This window comes from Ambystoma mexicanum, chromosome 2q (assembly GCF_040938575.1).
Source record: "Ambystoma mexicanum isolate Mex_15411 chromosome 2q, UKY_AmexF1_1, whole genome shotgun sequence".
NCBI lineage: Eukaryota > Metazoa > Chordata > Amphibia > Caudata > Ambystomatidae > Ambystoma > Ambystoma mexicanum.
The window spans coordinates 1,010,638,351-1,010,652,103 of NC_090924.1; the positions used below are offsets into that span (position 1 = coordinate 1,010,638,351).

Sequence of the window (13,753 nt, forward strand, 5' to 3'; positions counted from 1 at the left end):
GAAACAAAATCTCCTATTCTTTGCTTCAGTATTGTGTGTGGTCTATCTTTCACAACAGGGTGGAGGGAGCACAAGCATCCCCTCCCGGGCCTGCTTGGAGTAGCCACAGTGCTCAGGATGGTATTGTTGGGCAGACATCATCTGCTCAGCCTTCTCAGAGGAAGAGGAGGAGGCATCACCCTCAATTCTCCAAAGCCAGGCCAGGAAATGCATGCTGGGTGCTGGTGTGAACAGGTGAAAGGGTAGGTAAATGAAACAGTGATTAGGACAGCTGAAGGAACATGTATGGATGGTGAAAGGGGAAGGAGGATCAGATAGGGGAGAGCAGATGTGAAGGGAGGACAGGTAGATTGATGTTGCAACACTATTTTCCTTGCTTCTCTTTTGCTATGTACTTTTTTTTACAGAACGTGCAAATGTATTTTTGCAGATCTGCGAAATCTGGATCAACGCCAGCACTTTGAATATGGTACTCCTAGTCCCACACCCAATGGAATGTGGCCCCCCCTGGTCACAACCCTGGCCCACCCAGATGAAAAGTCCTGGAGCCGGGCCTGCCTTTATGATTGCATTGTGTTTTGGTTTGTAGAAGTGTGAGGGCGGAGTGTGCCATTGTGCCCCTTCTCATCCTTGCAATCTTGCAAGTCAGCCTCCAATTCATCACACCCCTATATAAACCCAAACAAATACTAATATCTGTGCTGCCAGATGTGACAGTTTTGAGATAAAGGTTGAAGGTTTGTGAAGACAAAAGTTAATCAGTTGAGTGATGAAAGTGTATATTTATCACTAATTGGACCCTAAACCTTTGCAATGACTGGTTTATCAGACTGTGCTATTTATCCTCACTCTCACAATCAAACAAGTATAGATTGATGTGTCTTGTGGTGTGTGCGTAGGTAGAGATTTTCATGGTTTTCTCCACCAATTTCAGTTTTTTAAAACAATAATTCGGTGCAGTAGGTATTTGCACATCTATCTTTTTGATGAAAGACTTAATTGACAAATGTATTGTATAGCTTCTTTCTATCAGCTGTTAAGGAACATCTTTGGATATACTGTTCCTCTCATATTGATGTGTTCATATATATGTATTCTATTGCTTTTGTTATACAACAAACATCAAAAATGGGAAAAACGAAAAGCATTATATGGCAGAAGGGTTAAACCTAGTTTGCAAACAGTTGGGGACACAGTAATAGAAGGAGCTATTTGAAATACGATTCATTAAGTCCATATAAACATACCAAAAAGGTATTTTGGTGTCACTTTTGGGGTATCAAATAGCCATTACAAACAGGTGTACACATGTGTAGTGGCTATTCCGAACTGAGTGTGCAGCATTGTCCATGGATGGATGACAGTATTTTGATTGAGATATACACGTTGTCGAAAGGACAGCAAATATGAAAGGTTATGACAACGATGCAGATGAAAGCAGTTGAGCATGCTCAAGGTTACTGAACACTCTAGTGAGGGAGTTGAATGTTGACGCATTACCTGTCTTCAACTGTAACTAAGAAGGCGCCTCGGCTTGAACAGGTGTTGTTGGCTTCTGAAAAGGTCTCTGTTCTTGGAGTTACAAGGTAACAGGAAATGCCATGTCTTTTCCAGCCCTAAATCAACATAAAACATTGAGACACATATAACCACCACTACAAATTACTACCACATATCTTAAAGAATGGATGCCTTTGCAACATTGAGCGTCCACAATACAAAATGAGGAATAAAAAGTGAATACCTAAACAACAACGCAACAAAATATAACACACAGACTTTCCGAGGAACACGGGTAATCACTTTTATATCTGTAAAATCAATTTTGTCAAGGTTGCTAAAAAAAATATATATATAGGATAGTAACCGCTGCTGTAATTTATAAGGATGCCCTAAGGGGGCAAAAACAGCACTGCCAAAGGGGGCGCACCAATCATTTGCGGGAATGATGAGTGAGGGGAGGGGTTACCCCTACAGGGGGGGCACAATTGACCGCTGCTCCATGTACCTTATGTACTGTGTGCACAGATGCAGCTTGAGTTCCGCAGGGGTGGGGGTATCCAGAGGGGATCTGGGGGGCCAGGGTGCAGGGGACTGGGGCAACGGGCAGCAGGGATAGCACAGTATAATGTGAACTATCCAATAACCGCAACAACATATAGGAAGCAGGTAAGTAAAGCCACCTGGGTTTCCATACTGATGAACCCCCTATTTCGGGGCAGGCATGAATTTCTCGCGCACTCTGCCCTCGCGGGTTCCTGGAAAAATGTTTCAGCCCAACCATTCCCAGGAGACTGTCGTTGATGGGAGATGGGTCCAGCGATACTTTCAAGGTCAGTGAGCCAGGCTCCTGGGCACTCGCTGGGAACGGAAGATCTCTAATTATTTAACACTGGTAAAATGAAGGCGCAACATGGTGGGGTTAGTGATTTCAAATTGCCCCTTGGCAGACGTGCCTGTGAAGAGGATTGTGGGGTGAGGGGATGTACCGGGAAAGGACCAATCAGGTGATGCGTTTCTATGTCCTGAGGGTGCAACAGTGTCTTGTGGCCTTGTATTGGTTAGATGCCATGTCAATATCTCTTCCTTGCCAATCCCAGGTTGCATTGTGTTTCTCATGAGAACTGGCCACTGGCAGATTAATAAAGTTCTGGTGGTCAGTACAACAATGTCATGAAATGTTCTTGATTGTGGGGTGGTGTGGGAAGGTCTATGAAGTCACTGTGGGTGGTTTTGGGCAGAGGGCGGTCAAGCGTGCTTGCTCCAATCATGTTTGACTAATGTATGCCTCGCTGTAAGGGGCTGGCATAGTCCCGCCAATAAGCTGTGTAGGATGATTAAACAGTGTTGCTAACTTTGTTCTATGCTAATAATGTTTAACTCTATAAAAGGTTTGGCCGCAGTAGGCAGCACCGACAGCTCCCTTCCTTCAGTCCTGTTGAACTTTGCTGAATGAATTGTGCTCTCCCTGCCGAGTCTTGACCTGTAATTTAACAGCATTACTTCTTGCTTGGTGTACGCTCCTTTTTGGACTACTTTGGTCTTTCTAAACGTCATGAGCCCGAGAGGGCCTTGAAACAAGGATATGGAAAGTCAGCTGCTGAGTACCTTAATAAAGTAACAGGTCTCCAAGGTGACCTGTAGAGTCATTATACTATACAGCCTGAGGGTATTGTATTCCTTATAATGCGGGGTCACACCATCATCTCCTTTAATACCTGGGTTCGTATTTAAAGAGTATGTTTCAGTGTGATTTTCCCATTGATAAACACCTTTGTAAACCAGGCCCTTGGGCTCTTAATCGGTCTGATGCAAACAATATTCAGCTTGATATATTGAATTCAGGTGGAATCTTATGAGTTGGAAAAACACAGCAATATATGACTTATAGCATGTTACAGTTATTTTATTCAGTTTAATACAAAATCTGTTTATGAGCTGGCTTTGCGTTTTAGAAAAAGTAATATCAGGCAAATATTTTGCGGCTCGATTGTGGCAAGGCCCAGAAGAACACTAAATACATGCGCTACCATAGATTTCTCCATATTTGATAACTAATGGCTGTAACTTGGCAAACAAGTATTTAAAAGAACGGAATCCATACAGCCTGTCCTGGCTTTAGCGGCAGCCGTAATTCTGCTAAATCTGCCTTTCACACATTCAGATGTCAGAGCAGAGCTCAACTGTAATACGAGTAGTGACGTCAATCTTGTTACGTACAGGCATGTGTGCAGCTATTGCAAGCTACCATGTGTTAAATGAAAATTATGCCTATTTCATAAGGTTACTGGAGTCAACCATGCAATAAAATGGCATGTACATGCTATTTCATGGATATTGCAAGCTGCTATTTATTATAATGCTATAATTATAAAGACGTAAAGAGAATTAAATGCAAGCATGTTTTTGTTCTCTAGGCCTTAAATGCATCATTAGCCTGTTAATATTTCAATTTTTGCAACCCTTACACACACACAAATTTAAACAGCAAAACATATTACAATATTAACAGGTCTTTCCCTCTCCAAACAGAATGAGGAAAAGAAAAAACAAACAAAGGTTGAAAGGAGACACAAAAATCATTAAAACTCGTATTTCCATACAGTTTTAACAACCACATTCCGACCTACGTATGGGATTTATAAAGTGAAAACCTACTTGACAAACAACAGAGCGCTGTACAAAGGGGTGCCCCCAAGTTTGACAATTAGGCTGCAAGGGTAGCAGAGGAGCTGTGATGGGAGGGGGAGCAGAGGAAAGGGCGTAGTCTTGGGGGAGAGTACAGGGTTGAGGGGAGTGATCAGAGATTGGTGTGATGTTCTTTGAAGAATAGAGTGCTCTGGTCATTCCATAAGTGTAAGATAGAGGGGGGTCAGTCTTATCTTCATTTGTAATTTCTTCCAGGGACAAGGTTCAGAGCAGGAAAAAGCCTATTTCCTGTTTTTCCATTTTGCTTTTCTATGCTCCCAGCCTGGAGATGTTGAGGCCTCTAGTGGCGTGCTGGCCCTCAGAGATGGTGAGTTTCTCAGCAAAGGAGAATGGCATTTTACTTGTGACTGCTTTGTAGGTGATGCAAGCCATCTTGCACATGATGCATGCTTGAAGGGGCAGCCAGTGCAGCTCCTGGAGAATGGGGTCATGTGACTGAATGTTCTTAGTACTCTGATGAGGTGTGCTGCTGCATTCTGGGTGGCTTTCAGGGGAGACAAGGTGACATCTGAGACTCTCCCAAGAAGGGAGTTGTCACTGTTCAGGTGGATAGGTCCAGGGCTTGGAAAACTGTTCTGAAACTCAGGGCCAAGATGAAAGACTTCACTTTGTAGAGTAGCACACTCTGTTTCTATGCTTCTTTCTGATATGGGTTTTGAATGAACGTCTGCAGAAAATAGTAAAGATTAGAGATATTTTATTGGGGCAGAGTTGAGGTGTAAATCAATTAAGCATCATGTTGGTCAGTCATTTCCAGACATGGGCATGATATGATAGGTTATTTATAAAGTGCTTAATACCCAAAGGTTTCTAAGTGTGGACCCGGGGATCGAACCTGTGTTGCTCTGTGTTGTCTTGCTTCCAAGGTGAGCACGTTGTTGCTGACCTATCCTCCCGAGGCATGCTTAGTGGGGTTCAGTCTTTGTAAGGTTGAGCTTCAGGAAGGAGTTAGACATCCAGGCTTCAAAGAGGGACAGAAAGTGCTTGACTCAATGGATGTGACTGATGCAGTTGATAATTAGGCACATTTGTGTGCAACTGTATGTTGTTGTATCTTAATGTCGGTGTTGGCAATGAGTTCAACCAGAGATTGAGTGTAGATGTTGAAGATGATACGGGTTAGGATGGAGCCCTGTGCAACTCTGCATGTTACTGAGCAGTGCAGGGGTCTGTTATGCTCTCTGAGGTGAGCCACCGCAGAGGCCAGAGTCTATGCACATGGTGAGAATATTGGAGAGGGATTCATGTTCAATGGTATTGAAGGCAGCAGGGAACTTGAGGACAACGGTTAAGCAGGGGATCCCTGTGTCCAGGATGTTTAGAGCATCACCAATAATTTGGATGGTGGCAGTCTTTGGAAATTGGAGCATTGTGTTTGGAAACAATATTGTTAGTCCTATAGGAGATTGTGCTGAATGATTATTTTGTGCAACTGGATGGTGACATCCTTATCAATCACTTTTCCATGGAAGGGTAGGTTCGTGATGGGGCGACAGTTCGTGTGATCATCTATGTCACGTGTAGATTTCTTCAGCAGGTGGAGGATCTTTCCTGGTTTCAGTGCATTTGGGAGGGTGCCTTTTGTGAGGGAAGCATTGATGATGTTGAGAAGAGGTGTCAGTGCTTCACCTTTTGATGATCGGGAATGATACAGCATTCATGCAAGTGGCACGCATTCGTCATCATTGGTAAACATTCAGCCATAACTATTGACATCTGCCTTTGTCCAACAGGGCACAGATTTGATTTTGAACTTGACTGATAAGACACTTTATTTACTGGTGGCTGTTTATGTACGATTGGTACGCTAGCGGGTAGGTCAGCAAGTCAGGTTGCTCAAAAAATAGTATAAAACTACAAAGGCAGGCACATGTTCTTAGCAAGCTGTGCATTTCTCACACCCTCCTCCATGCTCTGGCCTATCCCACCTCTTTCCTTGCAGGCATTTCCCCTGCTTTCATTATGACCATGCACCTTGTGGCTTTGCTCTGGGTCCCACCTCCATTTATGACCAGACATGGAAATAGAAGAGGGACGCTGCATATCCGCACAGAGCTCAGGTGTCTGTTTCCATGATAGCCATCTTGGGTGCTTTGTTTTGTGTAAAACAATGGGGTGTGCACTCGTTGTGCCCCATTATTTTAAGCAAAAACATTGCTTTTATCACTAATGTCATTAAAACCTGATTTAGAGAGTTCCATTGGGTTGTAAAGGCATGGGACCCTTGTTAAAGGTCTGAACACTTATATCTTGAGTCCCAGGCCATTACATTCCTGCCAACCAGATATGATTGCTTAATTCAATTGAATAACAGGCACGTTTGACATGTGCAATGACAAATTGTCTAAATTGTGGTAGCAAGTAATTTAAAAAACAATTGTATTATTATACAATGACAATCCTTGTCATAGTCCATGTCCTAGCCCTACTCAAAGACCTAGTTATAGATTGTGTTCTTGTCATAGTCCTCATCACAGGCCTAGTCCTCATCACACTCAGATTCTTAGTACCTGTTACAATTCTGGTCCCAGTCAGTCCCAGTCCTCATCACAGTCTTAGTCCTCCACACAGGTCTAAACCTCATCATAGTTGTAGTTTTAGTCCACATCATTCCCCATCACAGTTGTAGTCCTTATTGTAGTCCTTGTTGGAGTCCTAGCCCTTGGCACAGCCCTAGTCCTAGCCCTACGCTTCATCACAATACTATTCCAAATTGTTGTCCTTTTCAAAGGGTTAGGGCCTCATTACGACCCTGGCGCTAATGGGTTAACGGCGCCGTAAAAGGCTGCGGTGCCGTTAACCCATTAGCGCCTGATTACGAGGTCCCTTTGCGGGACCCGACCTTAACGGCTGGTCTTCACCAGCCGTTAAAGTAGGGACCCGCAAAGGGACCTTGGTGCTAAGTACGGTACCGCAATTTGCGGTACCGTACTTAGCGCCTTCCCCATTCCCATAGAGCCCTATGGGGCAAAAATGGGAATGGGGAAGTGCCATGGTTCAATGGGGAATTACCGCCCCGCCAACCTTGGAATGGGGTGGTAATTCCCCATTGAACCATGGCGGACCCGTTACTACACCGGCACCAACCATGGTGCTAATAGCGCCATGGTTTAGCGTCGGTGTTGTAATGAGGGCCTTAGTCCTCATTGCGCTCCTAGGCCTCATCAGTCCTAGTCCATATCATAATATGTATCACAGTCCTAATCCTCATCACAGTCTTGGCCCACATCACCACCATCTCTCTCATTTCCACTGTCTGTCTCGCTCACTCATACACACTCTCAACCTCTCCCTCCCTATTTCTGTTCCTTCTCTCTCTCCCCCACTCTCTTATTCCATCTCACTCTCTCTCACTGTCTCGCTCTCACTTTCTTGCACCTCTCTCCAACTCTCTCTCGTGCTATCCCACTGTCTCTCAAATACACACTATCCCTTTCTCTCTCACTGTCTCCCTCTCCCTCACTCTCTTTTATGCTATCTCACTCTCTCACTGTCTCGTTCACACTGTTTCTCCCTTTCCATCTTTCTTGCTCCCTCTCACATTATTTCTAATACTCTCTTGAACTGTGTCTCTCACAGTCTCTCTCTCACTATCACTCTACATTTCTCATTGTCTCTTTCAGAGTCTCAATCTAATTGTCTCTCACTGCCTCTCTCCTGCTGCCTCTCACATTGTGTCTCACTGTCTCTCACTGTTTTAGTCACTCTCTCAGTCTCTCTCTATCTCTCTCTGTCTCTCTCTCTCTCTCTCTCTCTCTCTCTTTCGTCCTCTCTCTCTTGGTCTCTCTCTCCTCTTATCTCACATCCCCTCTCTTACTTTCTCTCTCTCAATGTCACCCTTTCTTTATCCCACTGTCTTTCTCAAGCTCTTTCTCCCCCCTTTCTCTCTCTCTCTCTCTCTCTCTCTCTCTCTCTCACACACACACACACAGACACACACAAACACACACTATCCCTCCCTCTTCCTCTTTCCATCTCACTGTCTCTCTCTCCCTCACTTTCTCTCATTCTATCTCACTGTCTCACTCTCACACTGTTTGTCTCTTTCTATCTTTCTATCTTGTTCCTTCTCCCTTTCACTCTTCTGCTCTCTCTGATTGTCTTCCTCACTGTCTTTCGCACACATTGTCTCTCTTTCGCTCACTGTTCCTCCCTCTCTCTTTCACCGTCTCTCTCTCTCACTCTGATTTTCTCACTCTCATACTCTTTCTCTCACTGCCTCTGCCTCTCGCTCGCTCTCTCTCACACCCACACATAATGATGTCTCTCATTGTCCTTCTCACTGTATCATTCTGCCTCTCATTGCCTGTAACCCTCCCTCTCTCACTGCACCATCCTCACTGTCTCTGTATCTCACTGTCTCATTCTCTCTCTTGTCACTGGCTTTCACTTTCTGTTTCTTTCTGCCCCTCATCCTTTTACTCTCTCACTCTCTCACACTCTCACCCTCTCTCCCTCTCACACTCGCTCACTGGCTCTTTCTCTCTGTCTTTCTTACTGTTTCACTCTATTAATGTCTCTCACTGTCCCTCTGTCTCTCTCGCTGTTTTGTTCTCAGTCTCTCTCACTATCGCTCTCTCTCTCTTGCTCTCTCTCCCTCTCTCTCCCACTCTCCCTCTCTTTCACTCAAACTCTCCCACTCTCACAGTCTGTCTCTGTCTCTCTTTATCTGTCTGTCTCTCTCCTGCTCTCTCTCTCTCTCACACATACACTATCCCTTCCTCTGTCACTCTCCCTCACACTCTCTCTCTCTCTCTCTCTCTCTCTATCACACACACACTACAGTCTTGCTCTCACACTGTTTTTCTCTCTTTTCTTGCTCCCTCTATCACTCTCTATCACTGTCCATCTCTCACTATCGCTCTACATCTCTCATTTCCTCTCTTGCACTCACTGCCCCTCCCTCTCTCTTTTTCACTGTCTGTCTCTCACTCTAATTCTCCTGCACTCTCATACTTTGTCTCTCACTGATACGATATGATATATGATCCTCTCTCTCGTACTCTCTCTTTCAGTCTCCATTTCTCTCATGCCACACACAATGCTGTCTCTCACTGTCTATCATTGTCCCTCTCACTGTATCACACAGCCTCTCATTGCCTGTAACTCTCTCCCTCGCACTATACCTCTCTCATTGTCTTTGTATCACACTCTCATTCTCTCTTTCTCACTGTCTTTCACAGTCTTCCTCTCTCTATCCCTCATCCTTTTCCTCTCTCCCTCTCACTCCCTCCCTCTCCCTTTCTCTCACTCTTTCTCTGCCTCTCTCTTACACACTCTCTCACAAACTCTCAGCCTCTCTCTCACTACCTCTCTCTCTCCCGGTCACTGATTTTTTCTGTCTGTCTGTCTGTCTGTCTGTCTGTCTCTCTCTCTCTCTCTCTCTCTCTCTCTCTCCCTCACACACACACTGTTTGGCTCTATAACTGTCTCTCACTGCCCCCCTCTCTCTCTCTCTCTCTCTCTCTCTCTCACTGTTTCACTCTCAATCTCTCTTACTATCTCACTCTCTCTCTCTTTGTCACTGTCTCTCTCCCACTGTCTCTCTCCGTCCCACTCTCTCTCACTGTCTCTATCTCTCTCACTCTCTCTCACTATCCCTCACTATCTCTCACTGATCCTCCATTTGTCTCACTCTCTCGCTTTCTCGCTCTGCTGTCTGTTATGGTTTCTCACATTCTTTCACTGTCTGTCACTCTCTCTCATCATATCCTCACTGTCTCTGTCTCTCACTATTTCTGTCTTCCACTCTCACTGTCCCACACTGCCTATCACTCTCTAACTCCCCCTCTCTCGCAACATCTATGTCTCTCACACCCACTCTTACTAACTCTCATTGTTTTTTTAGTATGTGACTCTCTCTATGTCTCTCTCACTCTTTCACTTTATCCCTCACCCTCTCTCTCATTATCTCTCACTGCTGAATATCTCTCTCTCTCTCTCTCTCTCTCTCTTTCTATCTCACTGTCAACTCCATCAATGCTGCCCTCTGACTTTATCTCACTTTCTTTCATTTTCTCTTTCTCTATGTCTCTCTCACTGTCTCCATGTCTCTCTCTGTCACTCTCCCACATGTTCTCTCTCACTGTCACGCTGTCATTGTCTCTGTTATATTATCTCTCTCTCGCACTGCCTCTCTCTCAGTGTCTCCCTCCCTATCCCTCTCTCGCTCTCTCACTCTCCCCCCACTCCCTGTGTTTCTCACACTGCCTCTCCCCCCTCCCTCTCACTCTCTCCAACTGTCTCTCTCTCTCAATCTCCCTCTCTCTCACTGCTGACTTTCACTGGCTCTCATACTGTCTCCAAATGTATCTCCCACTTCCCCTCACTTATGGTATCTGTCTCCAATGTATCGTCCTCTTTCCCTGTCTCAGTGTATCTGTCTCCAATGTATCGTCCTCTTTCCCTGTCTCAGTGTATCTGTCTCCCAATGTAGCTCCCTCCCTCCATATCTCTCGTACACTCTCTCACTGTCTCTCCCTCACTGACTATCTCCCACTATTGCTGTACATCTCTAATTGCCCCTTTCAGTGTCTCTGTTTTACTGTCTCTCCTATTGTCTCTCACTGGCTTTCGCACACTGTCCCTCTCTTTCTCTCACTGTCCTGTTCTCTATCTCAATGTCTGAGGCCGCCATTACGAGGTTGCGGGTAGGCTGCTGGTAGTACCGACGCCCTACCGACAACCTCGGTTTACCATTTCCGCTGCCCGATATGTTGGTAATACCGGATATTACAGGGAGCAGCGTAACGGTAAGTTCCCATTCCTGTGGCGTCCCATAAGACTCCATGGGAATGGGAACACTGAAACACTGGCACTGTTGTAAATGGTGCCGGTGCTTCAGTGATTTATCTGCTGGTAGGGGCCTGAACTACCGGCCGGTCAGGCCTGCAGGTTGTTCACAGCCCCTACCAGCAGACTCGGAGTGATCCTGTCCGGAAAAGGTGCTGGTAACGTTGTTACCAGCCCCTTAATACTGGAGTGGCTCACACTCACTCTCTCACACTAATTCTCTCTAATTGTTTTTCTCTCTCTTTCTATTTTTGTATGTCTCTCTGTGTTTCTCGGCTCACTCTCTTACTCTTTATCTCTATCTCTCACTCTCTCACTCTCACCATATCTCTCTCTCATTGAATATTTCTCTCTCTCTCTCTCAACTCCCTCAATACAGTCATCTGACTGTATCTCACTTTCTTTTATTGTCCCTTTCTCTATTTCTCTCTCATTGTCTCCATGTCTCTCTCTGTCACTCTCCCACATTTTGTCTCTCACTATCACTCTCTATCACTGTTACTCACTCTCACTGCCTTTCTCTCACTGCCTCCCCTTCTCTCTCTGTCTCGCGCTCTCTCTCTCGCTTTCCCCAACTCTCTGTTTCTCACACTGCCTCTGTCCCCCTCCCTCTCCTTCTCTCTCAGTCTACTGCTCCCCAAAATCCCCCTCTCTAACTGCTGCCTTTCAGTGGCTCTCACGCTGTCTCTAACTGCCTCTTCCCCTCTCACTATCTTTGTCTCCCAATGTATCTCCCTCTCTCACTGTATATCTCGCACTGTCTATGTCTCGCACTATCTCTGACTGTCTCTCTCTCATGGTCTCTCAATGTCTTATTCTCTCTCACTGTCTTCTGCAGTATCTCTCTCTTTCTCTCTCTCTCTTTCTCTCTCTCTTTCTATCTCTCTTAAATGGCCTCTCTCCCACTCTCTATGTCTTTCCCTTTCTCCATCCCTCACGTTCTCTTGCTTCCTCCCTCTCTCATTGTCTCTCTCACTGTATTTCACGTGTTGTCTCTATCACAGCATCTCACACTCTTTTTCACCCTCTCTCGCACTCTCTCCCACAATCACTCTCTAACACTCTCTAACTATCATAACTATCACTGTCACTCTCTCTGTCTCATTGTCGGACATTCACTGCCACTCTCTCTCACTGTCTCCCACTATCTCTCACTGTCACTTTCTGCCTCTCTATCCCTCTCTCACTTTCTCTCTCTCAATGGCTCTTTCTCTCTTTCCAACTGTCTCTCTATATCACTGTCTCTCACTGGCTGGCTGGCTGTCTCTCTCTCTCTCTCTCTCGCACACTTTCTCTGTCTCTGCCTCTCTGGTTTTCTCACTATCTCTCTCTCTCACTCTACTTCACTAGCTCACACTCTCCTTCTGTCTGCCACTGTTCCTCTCTCTGTCTCGCTCTCGGTCTCTACCTGTCTCTCTGCTGTCTCTTATGCTCCCTCACTGCCTCTCACTGTGCCTGTCTCATTCTCTCACTGTCTCATACTGCTTCTCTCTCCCTCTCTCTCCCTCTACCTCTAAATACCTATGTCTCTCACTGCCTCTCCCACTCACTCTCTCTTACTCTCTCTCATTGTGTCTCTCTCTCTCTCTCTCTCTCTAACTCTCTATGCCTCTTGCTCACTCTCAGTTCATAACTCTAGCTCTCCTTCTCACCCGCTCTCTCACTACCTCTCTCACTCTCCTCTATCTCACTGTCAACTCCCTCACTACTGCCCTCTGACTCTATCTCACTGTCTTTCAGTATCTCTTTCTCCATGTCCCCCTCAGTTTCTCCCTGTCTCTCTCTCTTACTGGTTTTCTCACTGTAACTCAGTCTCATTGTCTCCCTCACATTGTCTCCCCTACTCTCACTCCACTCTCTCACATTGCCTCTCTCCCTATGCCTCTTTCTCTGTCTTTTGCTCTCTCTCGGTCTCTCTCTCTCTCTCTCTCTCTCTCTCTCTCTCTCTCTCTCTCTCTCTCTCTCTCTCTCACACTCCCTCTCTCTCTCACTGTTGTCTTTCACTGTCTCTCACACTTTCTCGACAGTCTCGCACTATCTCTGTCTCCCAATGTATCTCCCTCTTTCACTGTTTAACTGTTTATCTCTCACTGTCACTGTCTCACTGTCTTTCACTCGTTATGCCTCTATCGTATCCTCTCGCTCTCGTGCACCCTCTCTCACACTCTCTTTAACACTCTCTCACTGTCTCTCACTCTCTCTGTCACTCCGTCACTGCCACTCTTGTTCCCTTTCTCTCACTATCTCTCACTGTCTCTCTATCGCTCTCGCACTGTCTTTCGCATTGTCTTACAATCTCGCTCTGTCTCTCTCTCTCTCTCTCTCTCTGTCTCTCTCTATCTCTGCCTCTCTCACTTTGTCTCCCGCTCTCCTCTATTTCAGTCTCTTTATATCTCCCTTGCTTTCTCTTTTTCTGTCTCCCGCACCCTGTCAAACACACTCACACTGTCTCATCCTCACCCAGTGTGTGTGTCTCTCTCACTGTCTCTCTCTATCACTGTCTCTGTCTCTCTCTCTCTCTCACACTCTCTCACTGTCTCACTCTGTCTTTCACGCTAACCCTCACTGGATCACACTCTTTTTCACTTTCTCTCTCACGCTCTCCTCTATTCCAATCGCTTAATCCGACCCACTCTCTCGCTACCTCTCCCTCTCTCTTACTGTTTTGCTTTCTATTTCTTTCTCAACAACTTTCACTCCTGTTCACTGTCTCGCTTTAAATCTCTCCCTCTCACTTTCTTTTTCTATATCT

At 45.6% G+C, this 13,753-nt stretch overlaps 1 protein-coding gene across 1 annotated transcript in view; it reads right to left on the reverse strand.

Moving 5' to 3' along the window:
• The window catches only part of LOC138569907 (macrophage mannose receptor 1-like), a 1,155,048-nt gene that overhangs the window by 887,230 nt on the left and 254,065 nt on the right, over positions 1-13,753 (reverse strand). Inside the window, exon 10 of the mRNA XM_069648336.1 lies at positions 1,501-1,616. Within this exon, the coding sequence (XP_069504437.1) occupies positions 1,501-1,616 (116 nt within the window). The remainder of the gene's footprint in view (positions 1-1,500; positions 1,617-13,753) is intronic.